This window comes from Trifolium pratense, linkage group LG4 (genome assembly GCF_020283565.1).
Source record: "Trifolium pratense cultivar HEN17-A07 linkage group LG4, ARS_RC_1.1, whole genome shotgun sequence".
Taxonomy (NCBI): domain Eukaryota; kingdom Viridiplantae; phylum Streptophyta; class Magnoliopsida; order Fabales; family Fabaceae; genus Trifolium; species Trifolium pratense.
This window is the reverse complement of record NC_060062.1, coordinates 19,542,258-19,561,507: the sequence shown is the minus strand read 5'-3', so window position 1 is coordinate 19,561,507 and position 19,250 is coordinate 19,542,258. Positions and strand designations below refer to the sequence as shown.

General features: G+C 32.5%; 1 protein-coding gene and 1 long non-coding RNA gene across 2 annotated transcripts; one reads left to right on the top strand and one right to left on the bottom strand.

Annotated features, from left to right (window-relative positions):
• Positions 1-5,024: 5,024 nt before the first annotated feature.
• Positions 5,025-7,442, bottom strand: LOC123924293. Its single transcript, XM_045977134.1, has 3 exons — positions 7,203-7,442; positions 6,509-6,768; positions 5,025-6,387 (listed from the first exon to the last, which is right to left on the bottom strand). Exons 1-3 carry the CDS (start codon positions 7,306-7,308, stop codon positions 5,185-5,187), a joined length of 1,569 nt encoding a protein of 522 aa, XP_045833090.1. The 5' UTR covers positions 7,309-7,442; the 3' UTR covers positions 5,025-5,184.
• Positions 7,443-8,780: 1,338 nt separating this feature from the next.
• On the top strand, positions 8,781-11,432 carry LOC123924292. Its single transcript, XR_006814657.1, has 3 exons — positions 8,781-8,838; positions 9,681-10,167; positions 11,392-11,432. It is a non-coding gene; the product is annotated as an uncharacterized LOC123924292 (long non-coding RNA).
• The last annotated feature ends 7,818 nt before the right edge of the window (positions 11,433-19,250 follow it).

Sequence of the window (19,250 nt, the reverse complement as noted above, 5' to 3'; positions counted from 1 at the left end):
ATGGAAGACCTTGTGGAGCATTTACAAAGATATATTTATCTCCTCCAAGAATACTGGCACGACTCGAATCCGTAACATCCCAGATTCAATATCTGTCTTTTTACAACTAGACCAAATCTTTGGGGTTCTTCTTTACTAGTATGATGATTTATTCAAACTATTATTTTTTTCATATAAATTATTATTTCATGATTTCTATTTTTAATAAATTCTAATTAAAATCGTCAAAAGAACTTCAAATTAAAAAATTATACAATATACTTAAAATTAAATAAACCAACATAATTCTCTTACAAAAAAAAAAAAAAAACTAGACAATGTTTTATAATACAAACCAGATAAAGTTAATAATTTAAATTCATTTTATTAGAGTGCATTAGTGGAATATTTTTTTAATTTTTATTTTTTGGTTTACAATATCTATATCTATATTATGATGGACGGAACATCCGAATTTTTATACACCTGGATAAAATTAAAAATTATTTAGGTTATATTAGTGGCTAGAGTCACACCCTTTTAAGTATAGAGAAATAGTGAATTTGTGCTCAAAATTTCTCCTAATAATGTCCGGTCTACCAACTAAGTTATACTATGAGACCACGAGGATGAAGATTTTACAAGTAATAATGAATGTTTAATAAAAATGATATATAAACATAATTTTAATTTATTTAAAAAAATACCATTATTATTTAAGTATTATTATATTTAAAATGGTAGACATATAAATAAAGTTATTACAACTAAAAAAATTTGAAAAAATAACCAAGATATTGAGCTCGAGCGGTTAATGAGTTCCTTCTGTGATAAATCATCCGAAGAATTGAACCTAAGTTTGATTCTTATGTGAACAATTTTTGACCCGATTTTACTTATCTCGCGGTCGAACTTTGAATTACCAAGGCCATAATAAAAATTCTGAAAAATCTAAACTCACCTCAAAATTCAAAGTTGAATTTGTTACGTTATAAATGTACTTGAAAAAGTGAATTTTTATGAAAATTGTGAAGTATGAATTGAAAAAGTGAATTTTTATGTTCATGTTTGGGTTTTGAGCACGGTCTTAAAATCGGTACATCATCTTTCTATTTAGAAGTAGCTTAATTAATTACCACCCAAATATGTCTTATGTAAGGTGAAAAAGATGTGAAAATTAAAATGCTGATTTATAGTTTTGAAGATGATCAAATTCACCTGATAGGCTAAACATGAAATTTCTTGATTGTACATGACACTATTTAATTTAATCTTTATTGTTTGGATCTTTAATTTCCTAATGTGAAGTGTAGTCATGGTTAGTGCAAGTAAAGGCAACGCTGTTCTATTTGGTTTTATTTTATGTAGATTGTTATCCGATTGTATAAATTATTGCTTATAGAGTTTTATTGACAATGCATGTGACTGTAGCATCGGCGGAAATAAGTTTTTCAAAATTAAAGTTGATTAAAACCTCAATGTCACAAGAGAGAATGGTTTGACAACTTTGTCAATTGAGAATGATATGCTGGAGAACATTGATGTTGATGTGATTATTATAAATGATTTTCCATTTCAAAATGCTCGAAGAAACCGTTTCTTATAATGGGGTGGTGGATAGTTGAGAAGATGAGGTTCAAAGGTTAAAAATGGTTTTAAACTGTCTGCTCCGTTCTAAAAGGGTGTGGCGGACGCTTTGTTTAATGTCGTTTGACCGACTAACAAAGATTAACTAAGTATTTTAACCAAGTACAGTCCCAAGCCTTCCCAGCTTTGTATAATAATTGTGGCAATGTCTTGATTGCTGCTCCACCTGGAAGTGGTAAGACAATATGTGTTGAATTGATTGTGTTGTGGAATGATAAAGAACAGCCTCATAAGTTGATGCGGGTTGTTTACATTATTCCAGTTGAAGCCCTTAATTAACAAAGGAAATGTATCATCATTGGAAAGGGAGAGATTTGAAGGAGTTCTTGATCAGAAGGTTGTTAAATTGATCGGAGAAAGAATAACTAATAAAAATTGGTAGAGATTAGTAATATAATCATTAACACTCCAGCGAAATAGAATTGGCTCGTTTACAAGATTGTGCGTTTATTGAAAGTGAGGATGAAAGTTTTGTAGAACTTAATCCTCTCATTGTTTGGAGGATAATGTCAAGGTGTTATGTTAGTTCTGAGACACCAATTGTTGCGTTTTTGTAATTTTGGGGCCAAACACAACAATGGAGGGTCTTTTGGAGGTTCTATATATGCTCGACTCCTAACTTTAATTGCTTACCAACAAGATATGGGTATGGTGAGATGATTCACAACTTAATTTGTCAACAACGATTTCCAAATACAAAACCCCGAAGTCATATATTTACAGGCTAAATCTTATTATGTATGGTTTCAACCTCATCTCTCCAGATCTTTTGTAAATGGCTACCTTAAAGAAGAACAAAGAAAGGTTGTTTTAATTGCACAAAAACTGCTTTCAGCAATGATAAAACTAATAAAAAATAGTAAGATCAGAGATTATATAATCAACATACTAGAATTCATTCAAAGAAACAATTTGACAGTAAATGCGATCTTTGAGTTCAACACTCGGTCCCCGACAATGAATGGTTGATAGCTTTAATGTGTTTAGTATATGGTTGATACCTAAAGTCTCTTTTGATGTCATCTTTTAAGTTTGTATCTACTAGAAATATCTATTTAATTTTGTTATTATTTCTTTTTATTTTGGGCTTACTTACCAAAAAACACACTTCATTCAATTTAGGTTGAAACAAAATGTTAAAGGCAATAAGATCAAACATTAGAGAAACGTTTGAGTCAAAGATCATACCATGTCTATCTACCTAATTATAGAATAAGCAACTCTAGTGGTTATGTCTACAAAATATGACCCTTAAATTTTTTATCTTTATTTTTGCAAATAATTGAAACATCAATATATAAGAAATTAAACAAATGCAATATACTATTTTAGGTTCTTTGGACAAAATCATTGAGTTTAAGGCACCAGATTTTCAAACCTAGCCACACAGTCTGGCTGCTAGGAGAAGGCTCAACAAAAATGCATTTTTACAAGGAAGCTGGTTTAGAAGTTAGACAACTTCCACAAAGAACTACCTCTGATTTCTCCCTAGAATAGTTAACTACCAAATGAACGGCTTATTTTAACCTAATAAAAATTCCTAGGGACTGAAAAGTAAATCCGAAATGCCCTTTTGTTGCCAGAGAAAGAGAAATATATTATTAGTCTGTCATTGAGTGAGTTTGCCTTTGTTTGGGGCTCACACTCCCACCACGGCTAATATTCAAAGTGGTTTAATGCCTTTTGGATTTCCATTGTCATGGCACTATCAACACTCCCTGATGATAGCCTTTTAGTATGAGATTTCTGAAGATGTAGCTTAAGTGAGCTGCTACTCAGGCCAGCATTCTTGCCACATATAGGACAAACTTTCATTGTTGGTTTCCGCCGCTGCCACTCCATCGTTTTTGATCAAGTTCTTGTAAGATCTTTGCAAAACCATCATTAGGCCGCGCTCGACGGTGAACTTTTCTCATAGCATTCCATGCTTCTAATAATGTGAAGTTCCCGCATCACAATCACTTTTAGTTCCAAAACTATCGCAGATCTCACTTGAATTGATAGTCTTAACTATCAAGGAAGATGAATTTAAGATTCCCAATGTTACACATACTAAAATGAATAAAAGCCAAGGCTCCACTCCAATACAAAACTAGAACAATCCTATATGAAAATGCATGAATATAAATGATATAAAGAAAACTTAGACAAGGAAATCAACTGTATCTCACACAAAAACCTTTGCAAATAAATCAGTAGCATAATCGGGGGTTAAAAAATAGACGCATGAGAAAGATGGCTTACCGAGAAATTTTTGTAAGTAAACAGATCAGGAAATTGAGAATCTGATTGTCCAATTTCATTAGTACACAAACACAAAATATGAGTGATTCCCAAGTGTTGCATTGTGTATACAGATCTTGCAGATTGTGCTCCACCGATGAACAAATTACTTGTAACAGCAGATGGTCTCTCTGTATTTGCAGCCTCAGATATCGATAAAATCCTTTCAAGGATATGCTCAAGTCTGACCTGAAAGTTAATGAAGTAGATACTATGAATATATATTCTCTACAAATGAATTGACTTAAATAATTCTGCATAATCGTGTTGCTATCACTACCTTCAATTCATATGCATAAACAACAGTGTAGCTATCACTACCCTCAAAAAATCCTGAATTGAAATTGATCTCCTGGAAAAACTTGATAGCATAATTTTTAAGCATTTCATTCCAGTGGTCTAATTCTTTATAAGATAGACATCAACCTGAAAAGTATGATAAAGTATAAGACAAGAGAAAAAAGTAGAATGATGATAGAGGAAATGCTGTATTACGAGGAAAAGACACCACATCAATTAAACAATAAAAATACGAGCAAAAGGTAAGAGTAACATGTTTCTTCAAAATAAAAAAGCAGTAACAAATTCCCCAGAACTCATGCCCCCACTCTAAAAAGCAACAGCCAACAAGAGCACATCCGATTTAAGAATAAATTTATTTCTTTTTATACGCCTTTGATCATTTCTTTTTTTTGGTATACTTAATTTTGTCTTTTATTTCTTCTTTAGGTATACCAACACGTCTTTCCATTTCTTAGAAATGCCAGAAGTTGCTGGATAAACATCAGAAAGGAAAAGAAAAATAACTAGTCTCTAAACTAGTTGTTTACAATATTGCAAGAAATGCTTTATCAGTGCAAAACTTTAGGACTTATCAACTAGTTTAGTACTTCCTTTGTTATCTTATTTTTATTTTTCTGACAAAAGATAATGATAGTTGTACAAATATTGCTTCCTACCCTTGATTTGAAGCTACAGTATCAACCTAGAGATACACTTATTAAGCTAGTTTTGTCCAGGTTGAGGACTGTCATGAACTTAAATGATATGGAACAATTTGTTAATCAATTTTTTTTATAGAAAGAATGAAGTCTCAGATTATATTATCTATTTTTGTACATAAATTGAACAAATAATGAATAATGAGTGTGTTGGTGTCACAAAAACAATGTGTTTTTGCCCAACAGCTGAATAAAATGGCATTATATAAGTAACCACTGCTACTTGCCACTATTTACATGTTGCAAAAGAAAAACTTAAAGAAATTATTCAAAATCATGTGCAGGTAAAAGAAGTTAGGATTCCATCACTTCCACCGGGAAAATGCATAAGCCGCATCTTCTTTGCGGGTGGCTCCGCCCAAAAATCTAGTTTTATGTTATCAATGATCTGGACATCATCATTGAAGACCTCATTATCTACTGCAGCATTAGAAACTCGATGCATTTGCAGAGTTGGTGACCAATCCAGCTTCAAGTTATCAATGATCTGAACATCATCATTGAAGACCTCGTTGCTAATAGGAGCATAATCATACATATCAGGAAAGTGTTCAAGATTTTCTGTCGGTGTACAGTATTTCTCACGACGTCCATCTTCAAGCGATGATCTTGATTTGTTTTGAACCGGGAAATTTTCAAAGATTTCTATGTCATCTGAATCGTCCATATCTGGAAAATTGATAGCAGCAGCAGAATCACTCAAGTTATCAATGATCTGAACATCATCATTGAAGACCTCGTTGCTAATAGGAGCATAATCATACATATCAGGAAAGTGTTCAAGATTTTCTGTCGGTGTACAGTATTTCTCACGACGTCCATCTTCAAGCGATGATCTTGATTTGTTTTGAACTGGGAAATTTTCAATGATTTCTATGTCATCTGAGTCGTCCATATCTGGAAAATTGATAGCAGTAGCAGAATCACTCAAAATATGTAAATGTTGCTGAATGTATTCTATGGACATCGGGTAGGATCTTGATTTTTCTTCAACTGGAAAATATTCAATTATTTTCATTTCATCCGTTACACAACTTGATGTGTCTAGAGATGACTTAGCCTTTAAATGCTCTGCTTGAAGATGCTCACTGAGATCCGTATATTTCTCCATTGTAGATATTGAACCATTGAAACAGTGATTAGATTTAGATGATCGCTGGTCAAAAGATTTGGAACGTCTCGGTGAAGTTCCCAATATAGCTCCTGGTACAAAATGCTCCTTAAGAACCATACTAGAAGTATTCAAAGGTTGAGCCAGTTCTATTCCTTGGCCAGATGCCTCTCCGTTCATTAAATTACACTGACCACCAATCCTATTGTCATTATATTCTGAGCACAGGCAATCATCACCATTGTACGGGGAAAAGCCTTTATGTGAAAAAGTTGCATCCGCTGCAATATTATCAGACACAGAACTTGATGGAGTACTGTAATTCACACATTCATCAGCCTCTAAATTAATGTAAAATGATTCAGTCTGCAAAAAGAATTGAACAAAGATTAGTCCTGCAATTCAAATCCCTTCCTTAGAATATAATTAAACTCACAAATAGAGGTTACAGTACATTGGATTAAAACCTTAAAGAAACATAATCTACCTGACTTGATTGTAACAAAGATACATCACCACCGGTATCTTCTGTCTCAGGTTCAACAGAATTCTGATGTTGGTGATTTTCCAAAGTGGTACTCTTTGATAATTTCACAGCTTCAAAGTCATAATTCTTTGTGTAATCATCAAGAGTGTTTCGCAGCATGTTATCCAACACATCATCAGTCTCCAAATTCAAATTATCAATAGCCCCATCAACATCAACACAAGAAATACCATCAAAATCAATTACCTCGAACTCCTCGGCTACATATAAAGTTAAAGTCAGTTAGTTTGAAAGAAAAAAGAAACAGTTATCATGGAAACCATAACAGAACTCAAATTTTATTAACAACTATAGTCACTAATGTTTTTGGTTTAACATTAAGAATTCATTTTCTTTCAAAATTGAATCTTTCATTTGCAAAGTTAAAAATAAAGAATTAACACGCAAATCTTTCATTCGCAAATCCCACGAGATCTAGCATACTACCCGAATTCCTAGATCAAGCCCCAAAATTTTTCATGAGATTATGACATTACATATGCAACAAAACTTGTATAAAAATAAGAGGAAAAAAAGAACTAAAAAATTAACACGCAATGGAGAAAACAAAATTCAAAATTTTTCAGCAATAGAAAACAAATGATAGAATTCTACCAAAAAAAAAAAGAAAACAAATGATAGAAAAATGTCTTACCGAGAAACTCGTGGAGCCGTTGAAGATTTGGAGAGGAAATATGGAATGCATCCATGGAATCGAGAGATTCCAAAACCCTAGGAGGAAACTCGTTCATCGTTGTCATCAAACGAGATTTAGGGATTACGTTGTGAGTCGTGACTCGGGAGAAGTGAATCAGAGACACAGTGACTCGGACTCGGGCGCGCGAAAAGGAACAGAACAGTGATGAATTGAACACCAAGAGTTTTTTAGGTTTAGTCGTATAACTTCAACGGCACTGTTTTTAGTTTACTTATAGGGTAAGATTGCGTGAAAGATAAGTTTTTTTTGACGAAGCGTGAAAGATAAGTCGAAAATATTTATGATTAGATTTTTTTTTTTAATTAGATAATTTAGAATTAGATTTTAATTTTTAAACTCTATTATCCTTAAAAAAAACTCTATTATCCTTATATGGATATCATAACTTGTAAAAGAAATTTAGTATTAGATTTATTTTTTAATCAAATAATTTTGAATTAAATTTTAATTTTTAAACTTTATTATTATTATTATTATTATTATTATTATTATGTTTACAAATAGCTAGGGATCGAACCCAGGACCTAGAGCTGTCAAAATGGGCTAGCCCGAATGGGCCGGGCCGCCAAACCCGATTTTTTCCCAGGCTTAGGCCATGAAAATCCTAACCCAAATTGTTTTCAGACTTTTTAGCCCCGCCCGATAAAGTTCGTTTAAAATATGGGCTAGCGCGAATGGGCCACGGGCGGCCCGCAAGCCCAAATAAATTATAATATTTTGTTTAAAAAAAATACTATAAGTAACTTCTTTTTTATGATTTAAACTTAATTTGTATTATAAAAGTTTTTTTTTTGCCGTTCTACGAGTGTCTCAAATATCATCCTCGACTTAAGTAGCAGACGGTGTTTTTTTCCTCAAATTTCTCGTTTCTACTACTTAGGTAGCGGATGAGAAAAAATAAAGCGCGCGAGAAACTCGTAGGTAGCGGATGAGTAAAAATAGGGCGCGCAAGAAACTCATAAGTAGCAGATGAGTAACAATAGAGCACGCGAGAAACTCGTAGGTAGCGGATGAGTAAAAATAGAGCGCGCGAGAAACTCGCAGTTAGCGGATGAGTAAAAATAAGGCGTGCGAGAAACTCTTAGGTAGCGGATGAGTAAGAATAGAGCGTGCGAGAAACTCACAGGTAGCGGATGAGTAAAAATAGGGTGCGCGAGAAACTCTTAAGTAGCAGATAAGTAACAATAGGCCGCGCAAGAAACTCTTTGGTAGGGGATGAGTAAAAATAGGGCGCACGAGAAACTCATAAGTAACGAGTGAGTAAAAATAGGGCGCGCGAGAAACTCGTAAGTAACGGATGAGTAAAAATAGGGCGCGCGAGAAACTCTTAAATAACTCGTAAGTAACGGATGAGTAAAAATAAGGCGCACGAGAAACTCTTAGATAGCAGAAAAGTAAAAATAGGGTGGGCGAGATTTTTTATTCTATGTAGTATATGTATAATATAAGAGTAATATGCTAACGTCAAAAAAATAAAATAACATGAGTAATGATTAACATAGCTTTTTATCCTCTCATGACTGTTATTCTTCGTTGAAAATTGAGGTTTTGCTGTTTCTTTTTCGATTGCTGTGTAAGTTAAATTTCAACACACTAATTTTGATTTTTTTTGCATTTCTTATGCTTCTTTTCTCCGATTTAGTTGATTTTCACTAATTGGCCTCTGAATTTGATTTGAGCGCTATGAGTTTCGTGATTAATTAAGGTTATTGTATTAGTGTTCGATGATTTTTAACACTGTCAAGCTCACTGAATAATCAAGTCATGAGGAGTGCTAGCAACACACTCTTTAATAAACACACTATAACACACTCTCTTCTATTGGTTAAAATTTATATGGGTCCCATAAAAGTTATATGGGTCCACATTTTTTTATGGGACCCATGTGAATTTCAACCAATAAAAGATAGTGTGTTGGAGTGTGTTTGTTAAAGAGTGTGTTGCTAGCATTATTCATCAAGTCATATCGTTGCTCTAAATTAGAAATCATAGGGTTCATAGTTCATTGCTTGTTTATTTGCATAATGATACACTCACTAAGCATTGAATATTTGCATGTTATTATTTGCACAGTAGTCCTTAAAGCATTAACAGGTTCAGTAGTCGTTGAATCTAGTGCTTTGAACCTTCAATTTTTGACTGTGACACTCCATTTTCATGAACATGAATCTTTTGTTTTGCCATATCCAACACTTGAATGGTATTTCTCTATGTTTAACCATCAGAGGATGTGAATTTGAAAGACTTGTTGCTCATTGATTACCAGAAAAATGTAGCCTCTGAAGTTATAATTTTACCTTTAATCGCTGAGCTAGGTAGGAATGCATGTTGACCCTGATCTTGATGATTAGTGAATTTTTACTTTTCCTGCACTTGGCCTCAATTGATACAATGTATTGTTAATGTTGGTTTCAGCTGATCAACAACTTTATGATGATTCAAATCATGCAAATGGAACCATTGGGTGGGAGTTGACTGATGGGTTTCAGATCAAAGAACAGAGTAAAATATTGAGTATGAAAAGGAAATTGCAATTATATTAATGAAATCTGTGAACAAATTACAAGTACTGCAATGGTGGAATGTAAAATAACAAAGACAACAAACTGATAACAATAGCTATCAGCCCCAAGAGCTCAAAGGCTCCTCCAATCACCAAGATGATGACCCATTCTTTCTAACAGAATTCTTCCTCCTTTCTTCCCTCTCCCTGCTTCCTAATATATAGTAACTATCACATGAAATGCATACACCCTGTAGCCACGTCATCATTCTTTTATTCCCTTTTTCCTCCCTTAGTCTTGGGCCAAAGTCAAGGCCCACTTTCACATTCAAGTCTCTATCATTGACACTTGTTACGGCTCAAAGTTCAAATGAGAGTGCTGAAGCAGCTAGTATATTGGTATGCTTTCTTCTTCAATAAGCAGAGTAATTATTTTATTTTCAGGTCGGTTACTGTTTTTGTCACTACAGGAAAAATCAGATTAACTACCGAACTCTGGTACAATTATGTATTCCAACTAAATTGCAGTTGATCCGTTGCGCTTTTACCACAAATTGAAACTTCCCTAGCTAATAATGCTTACATTTTAAAACAAATGCAACAATTTGGTTGGTCATTCAGATATATATATATATATTTTTTTATAAAACCAGTAAACTCTTGTTGGTCTGATCTGACACGATCTTGCTGCTCGTTGTGCCACTGGTTAGTTTTGATCAAAACCTAACTTCTACAGTTCTACTGTAATCTTTGTCTCGTGTATTTGATTCGGTCGATTTGATGATATAGTAGATGAATTTTCCACATGAATCAAAATAGATGTAGGGTTGGGAGTGTGTTGCATGAGATGGCATTGTTCCATCGCGTTCTCTAGAGGTTGGAGGATGGTGATGGAGAAAGTGTTCCTGGGAGAGAAGTATTCCTCGATTCATCAAACACATTTTGCTCAGTTATAGCATTGGCGCTTGTGTTCGGAATCATTCACTCCAACATCGACTCGATCCTCTTCGTCGAATTCCTCCTTCCTCTCTATAAATTTCCGTTTTTTTTTTTGTTTTCTATCCCTCTCGTGACTGTTATTCTTCGTTGGAAATTAAGGTTTTGCTGTTTCTTTTTTTATTGCTGTAAGTGAAATTTCAACACACTAATTTTGAATTGTTTTGCAGTTTTTATGCTTCTTTTCACCAATTTAGTTCATTTTCACTAGTTGACCTCTGAATTTGATGATTTGAACGCTATGATTTTCGTGTTTATTTTGCATATTAAGGCTATTGTATTAGTGTTAGATGGTTTTTAACTCTGTCAAGCTCACTGAATAATCAAGGCATATCATTGTTCTAAATTAGAAATCGATGCTGCAAAATCGGTAAATTAGGGTTCATAGTTCATGCTTGTTTATTTGCATAATGATACACTCACTAATCATTGAATATTTGCATGTTATTACTTGAACAGTTCCTTAAAGCATTAACAGGTTCAATAGTCGTTGAATCTAGTGCTTTGAACCTTCAATTTTTGTCATGAACATGAATCTTTTGCCATATCCAACACTTTAACGGTATTTCCCTATGTTTAAGCATCAGAGGGTTTGAATTTGAAAGACTTGTGGCTCATTGGTTTCAGGTTTGGCTGAAGCCTGTAGAGACGATTTTGGAAGACTTGTCTCTAAAGGTACACACCAGTAGCTGAAAATGTTGACAGAACACAATTTAAGCTTTGAAGTCTCACTTTCTTTGAATTATTATGTTAAAAATAAACTATTTTTTATAACGATGCAGAAGGTGGTAATGATACTGAAAAACCTAAACATGTAATAAGATCTCCACTGTGAGAATTGAAATCAAGTTTGCTTAATATTATAGAATTTTGAAAAGGTGATTCTACATAAAGTAGAAATTCATTTTTGCTAGATTAATACTATAAAAGGAACTTTTATATTAAAGTAAATATGATTATAGTTGTCTTCTCTAAACCACATCCAATAAAAGGTGATATGATTATTGAGCTGAAACTCTCCTTTGATAGCAGACATATGCTGTCACAGAAGAAGAGATATACAAATTTATAGGTTCATGAATTCATTGGATCCATTATCCTTACAGTTGAGTTTGTTTCTCCATAATTGATTTCTATTTTCTAGTCCAACTAGTATGATTTATGCGTTTGTTTCTCCATAATAAGATCAATTTTACCCGACAAATCCTAACGTGTATTTTTTCATTAAAACCACATTTTATATGAGACAAATCAATTCTGATAGAATTCCCGTAAACTCAAACATACACCTCACAGAATATTTATTTATAAGAAAATGTTGGTAATTAAGTTAGTGATTATGTAGTTTTTTAGGGTTTGAATCTGAATATCCTTAAAAAAAAACTCTTCTTTTGGCATCTCTTAACTCACTAATCGAACTGCCTACGCTGGACCATTATCTTGTGACTTGCCAATAATTTATTTCCATTTGTTTATGACATCCAACTTTCACAAAAGCTTTCTGTTTCGTTTCCGAGTACTTATTCCTGCTTGGTTTAAGTGGAAGGAGGAAAATTTTTGGGGGAATATTAGAAGATCAAAAGTTGGTTGAATGATAATCCAAAAGACAAGCATGTTTGGACTAGATAATTCACATTGGTTTTATGAACAATAGAGAAAGAACCAGTGAGGGTTAATTTTTTTCTATTTCGTTTTGTTTTTTCTATTTATGTAGCTTTTCTTTCTTATGCAGACCAATTTGTGCAAAATTGCCCTGCAGAAACCAATTTGCTTGACTTATTTTCTTCCTCCTATTAAAAGTTACTCACAAAGTTCTGTTTTTTAACTCTCAATCTATTTTTCTTGCAATAATTTAAAAATGACCATGATTTTGGAACCAATTTCTGTTATTTGTACTTCAAAATATTCATGGAACATTTGAGCACAGGTTATCCGTCTTTTTCAATCGTCGTCAAACTTTGTCTTTTTCCGTTGAAATGGTTTTGTTGGATGTTGAGAGTGGGTAAATTTCCTGCTACCATAAAATAGTTACGAAAGCTACCATTTTATAAGTTATACAATCAAATAATGTTATCTTTGTCCATATTCCAGTATGTGTTTGTTCAAACATTGCTAAAGTCTAATTGCTAATGTGTTCGTTTGATATGCTAAGAGTGTACTTCCACCACTACCATTCATTATTGATTACTAAGTGTATGATTGCTTTAATGATTTCTTGAATTTATAGAGTTACCTTAATGATTGCTTTATGTTGCATTTTTTGACAAAGTTTAGTGTACCACATCTTAGAACAACCTAGGGAAAGGATTCACCCTCTTCACATGCATAGAGGAGCTCTATAAAGCATATAATAAAGAAAATATCAGCAGAAGTGGTGTTGAATTTAATATAGTGTGCTTTTCTTTGAATTAGCAACTAAGAGACCCCAACATGTTGGATTTCGGTACTAAAACATAAACAAAAAAGTACCGGAATATATCTTTTATAAGCAAAAATACGAACTTTTGTTGTCGTCAACCTCTGCCAAAATCCAGATTCTTTGGCCTTTTATCTTCTCCCACATCACAATTCCCAAAACAGTACTTCTGTGGTCAATAACACTTTGCTTCCATTTCAATCTTTCTTTCCTGCATGGAATCGGAACAGAACGGCTTATGGTGATAAGATATAAAGTTTTACAAATTCAAATTTGCACATCTTGCAGCAGTTGAGGTATATTCCAAAGCTTCTCCCAGCAGGGAAAACCGATTGCCGGTTCCAGTACTTTAAAATGATGGTGACATGGCCCAATAACCAAGAGTGTGACCAATAGTGTGTGTTAGAGAGTTTGTCTTTAGCATTTCTCTCTGTCTGTTTGCTTAGTTTTCTTGGTATCAAATTCTGGTATTGGTGTGGGAATATAAGTTTTCTTATTGATTCTAATGTTTTTTTTTTTTTGTATTCTGTTTTTTATTATGTTGAATGAATTCTTTTGATATTGAGAAACATTATGTTGAAGCACACTCAAAGGGAGGAAATTATTGAAAAATGAAGTTACTGCAACACGCCAACGCCTCATCTCGGTGCCAGTAGTACCAAGGAAGCTCAGGTAAGTTACTTTAAACAATTGCGTATGATTGTGAGTGTTACCTCTGTTCCCCCTTTTGACAGTAAGTTGTGTAATAACTTTTGAAAATGATGTCCAGGAAGGTGTGGCTATAGAAATAGCAGAAGCTGGTATTGTTGGGGGCTTTGAGAGGGGAGCTTGCTGCTACTGTTATTATTTCACTGAGTTCATTAATTTTGTGTATCCAAATTCATTTATTGAAAATGGTATTTCGAATCAAATGGTTGTCCTAAATTGATATTTGCTCAACTGTTTCAAATTCAATACTACTTAAGGAAGTGTACAAGCTTGATTTAATGAGTTTTTATTGCTTGGCTCTATCTTTTCAAATTTGAAACTTTGGCTTTATCTCGCAACTGCCATCGGGAGGGGGCTGGAACAACTTAATGCCACAACTGACCCCGGAACCAGATTAAACTGGTGGTGAAAGCAAAAAAAAAAAAAAAACTTTGGTTTTATGTTAAGCTTATCATGATACGGATCTGGATCCTCTCTAATTCACTCTCTCCTGCTGTCCGTTCCGCCATCATCACAACCATTCATCTTTGTTTTTTCTCCCTTCAAAACTATTTTGTTAATTAATTTATTTTTTATGCATTCTCAACCGTTGGATGAAGAGCAGAAGAGATGACTGCCTGTACATAGTCGGGGTGATTTAAAAGTAAGGTTCGACAACTATGATAAGTGAACCAATACACGAAACGTTTAGGCTTATTATTGTGAACATCATCAACTATCATATTACAATCCATCTCTCAAAAATCACTTTATTGCATCCCATCAAAGCAACCCATTCAAGACCTTTTTATAAGCCCCTAGCTTCCGCCTCTTTTATCGTAAATGAGCCATTATCATGACATGAAAACGCTACTATGAAGCCTCATTCCTCATCTCTGAGACACAAGACACACACCCATGCTAACCTTATTATAATGCATAAAAACAGGTGTGTCGATGTTGTATTTGCGGAAAGTAGGTGGTGGTGGTGGCTGCCATAAAACCGGTTGACGGTTGTTGTTGTTGGCCTGCTAACAACAATGTTGTTTGCGTGTCTCCAGATATATAGGGTGTGATTCAGCTATAAAACTATAGTATTGAGTCAATTCTAAAGAATAAATTAGAAAATAAATTATTAATTCGTATTTAATAATTAATAATTATATTTCTATCTAACTAAATGATGGCGCTAGTATTAATGGGTGAGAAAATTAAAACCTTTTTAATGTTTCGTTCACTTTCCTCACGCCTCTCTTGTAAATCTTCTCAACCTTCTTCTTCTCTTATTCAGAGGCGGCTCCTATGGGTGTGCAAGGTGTGCCACCGCATAGGGCCCCTCTAAATTTGGAGAAGTTGGAGGCCTCCTATGTAGTATGTACTATGGATCTTCAATATATGATATCATGATACCAACTACCATATCAATGAATAGTAGTTATATTAGTAACAATAAGCGTAAACAAATAATACTCATGGAAATATTATTATTATTATTATTATTATTATTATTATTATTACTACTACTTAGTAATAAACACAAAATTAATAAATGATGAATAAAATGAAGACTTAATTGATCAATTTGCTTTAAAAAATGTTAAAATGTTGACATCTTATAAGTAGCTAGAAGATTGATAGTAATATTAACTTGAAAATTATATTTAGATCTTATTGATTATAAAATGTCTTTTTTTTTTTTTTTCGGAGATCGCTTTTTATGTTGGTTACAAGAATGATTTTTTTAATGTTATTTAAAACTTATATAGAGAGGATTTTTTTTTCATTTTTTTACTAGGGCCTATTTTTAATAATTGAGCAGGGTCTCTAAAAAGTTAGAGCCGCCCCTGCTCTTATTGAACATCAATCTACAAATTTTTCAAACAAACTCTTCAAAGAAGAAATTATTCTTAGTCATGACTCACTTCTAGGAACGGTAGAATCCATGCTTTAGTCATGGACCTATCTTTTTCAATTGCTTTTCAGAGTTAACTATAAGCTTGAATGACAAAAATATCCATGGTTTATTCCTTAATGTTACATTTCACATAAGTTACATAATTTTGTATCATTAGAACAAAATATTAATGTATAAAATTCAAAGTGGTATCATTATCACCATTAATGATGTTTTAATAATATGTTTTTAAACTCACTAAATAAACACATAAAAGTATTTAGATAAGATGGCAAATATCTCTCAATAAAAAAAAATGGTAAATATCTCTTCCGCCTTAATCTATTGAGGGAGTGTACTAAACTATTTGCATCTAATCTGAAACTCAAAAAAATTATTTAAAAGGCGGAAATTTTTCGTAAATTTTACTAATAAAACATATCATGTTTTTCACTTTTTACTAGTATTAAAATTTCTATTTTACTTTGGTTCAAAAAATTTCTATTTTACTAATAAGACATGTGAGATATTACACCCCTAAAAAGACATTACTCTCTCTGGTCAAGGCCGGCCTCGATTATTTGAAGACTCTGTTCAAATTTTTAAAATGGACCCATAATAAAAAAGCACAACAAAATTAAAAAGAATCGTCCTCAATTACACTGGAAATAACATTAATAGAATACAAAAAATAATCATCCTTGTAACTATAATATAAAAAAGATTCATATTCTAATCAATAACAACAAAGTATCTTCTAACTATCTTAAAACAATTCTTGTAGTATTTTTTGAAACAAATTCATCTCTTAAGTCTTCATGTTATATGTTCTCAAAGAGATCATTCTCAATTGTTATCAATATTAAACCATTAAGTCTTTTATGATATGGTAGATCGCAAGAAGACTTTAACAATTTAAATTTTGAAAAGCTTTTTTTTCTAGAGATTATTTGGTAAGTTTTTTTTTTTTAAAATGTTATATCCGTTATTTACTAATACAACTACTCTATAAATTTGTTTTGAGGTCTATATTTTTATGAGATCTTATTGCATAACTCATGTGACACATGTATAAAGATCGGACTTACTTTTAGTCCTATATATGTAAGATAATAAAGTTTGACTAATAAAAATAAAATATTTGATCTAAATTATACTTTAAATCCTATAAATAACTTTTGTTAACTCAACTTTTTTTTATAATATAGGACCAGAGAGTTAGGAAGTACGTATTAATTAAATACTCTGTGAGAGTAAAGATTATATATGTAACTTAACTTAATATCTGTTGGTTATATGTTCTGATATAAAAACTTATTCTATTTTTCTTTTCCATATGCTGGCGGGAAAAAATCTATATGTATCTCTTTTGTGCGATTTTTTTATCAACATGTCGTGCACTGTATTTTAAAATGGCAAAAAAAAAATGGCACATCAGATCCAAAGCAAATTAAACCGCGCAATATTACTCTACCATACCACGTGCAAAGTATTCTACTTTCATCATTTAACATTTATATATGTTTTATTCTACTCGTTTTTTGATTCATCACATAATAAAGGAGGATGAACATTGTTCAATGTCTGGAAATTGCACATTTGGCTTCATGATTACATGGACAAAAGTTGTGGTGTTCCCATTTTGGACACGTGTGTAATGATTATAATGTACATGGGAGCTATAGACTTTGTTCCCTTTTGTTTAATTTCCTCCTTCAATTTCTTTCGATAATTACCTCTACAGTCAGTCGTATGAAAGCTTCCTCATTCTTTTTTATCTCATGAAAATGATTCACAACGAATATTATGTCACGTCTAGGTGAGCCCTATTTTTTTTACTATTGTACAAAGTTTCACCGAATCATTAATCTCTGTCGAGAAATTTGTTGGACACCCGAGATAAGTTCTTCCATCTCAACCGAATTTTCTCGATACACATGAGTAGTAATCGAATCCAGAACCACATATTTACGAGGATCAAAACTCTTACCACTTAAATCAATTCATTATCGGTCTATGTGATTGTGAGACTTACTCTACGCCTTAATAATTTGAGAGTATTTATCTAACAATTATGTAATAAAAATAAGTCACAAGTAAATTTGTTTGTGATACTCACAACTAACTTATAATCAACGTATAATTGTTTCTTATTGGTATATATATATTCTAAAATTATTAAAGGACAGTGTAAAAAATCCCACGTCTATTTTTTCTTTCTTTCTTTGTACATATACCCACGTCTATTATTTACCGAGAACAACCGTTAAAAAACAAGAAGCAAAAGAGAAAAAGGAAACATATAGAGTTAAAGATTAAAAGCTACTTTCCTTTATCCTATTAATTGCTCAAGCTATATTTAGCTAGCTATATATGCTACTATATATGTAAAAGACAAGAGCACTTCCTAATTTGCTTAGTGGGTACATGTTGATAACGACTGTCATGTGAAATTTTAAACGTTCGCTTTCAACATTTAAGGCATGCGATAGTTTTCTTTACTACCTTTAATATGTTTAAGAGATAAACGTACATATTTAGCAACTTCTAATAATTGAAGACCAATCCAAAAGACAAGAACACTTATAAAATGGACTAGATTCTCTCATACGCATTATATTATGTTCATTTTATAAAAAGTTGAATCTACGGAAACAATGCAAATAAGAACATGGTTTCCACTAAATAACCAAACAAATCTATAAATTGAATGATATATAGGGGACCGATAATGATGGATTGATAGAGTACTAATTAAGTCCTCATATTATTATATTATTATATATATATATGGTATAGCATGTATGTAGCTTTGGTTGTCATTGGTAAGTGGTTATTAATTTCGTGCATGTTGCTAAGCCAAAATATACAGCTACTATAATCAGAGTTAATTAGTTCTTAAGAATGAAAAAAATGGAAGAGCTAAGGTGAGACCTACACTACCATTTTGATAATTGGAGGTATTTATATTTCAACCAATTATAACAAACTACATATATAAAATTTGCATAAAGTAGCCCCACAACTAATTTTTACTTCACAAGCATGTAGTTTTGTTCTCATCGTTTGTCGGGTATTAACGATACCGTAGAAAAAAATTGAGTGTGTATTTAATATCACAATGAATATGTTAGAATTACAGTAATCCAACATAACTTTGCATAATTTTTTTTTTTACTGTATAATTTTGCATAATTTATAGAGTATAACTTTTGAAAAATCATATAAATCACCGCGATTCTGATATACCCCGTAATACCAAAAATGGGCTAAGAGGTAATTAGCTTATCGAGTCATTTGTTTATGTGCCAGGAACATGGTCCCCACACTGAGTTGGGGCATCATAACTTGGGATCGAGAGGATATTCTAAAATAGCATAAAGGAAAGAAAAAGAAAGAATTTCATATTCCATACATCAAAATCAAAATAAAAGTAATTGAAGCAGCAGAAAGCCAAAGAGAAAACGTGCACCAAAAAGAGGAAGCTCC

Coding starts and splice junctions, on each gene's coding strand:
- LOC123924293 (XM_045977134.1), bottom strand. CDS start 7,308: ATGACAACGATGAACGAGTTTCCTCCTAGGGTTTTGGAATCTCTCGAT. Junction 6,769..7,202: donor ACGGCTCCACGAGTTTCTCG/GTAAGACATTTT, acceptor CTTTATATGTAG/CCGAGGAGTTCGAGGTAATT. Junction 6,388..6,508: donor CTTTGTTACAATCAAGTCAG/GTAGATTATGTT, acceptor TTCTTTTTGCAG/ACTGAATCATTTTACATTAA.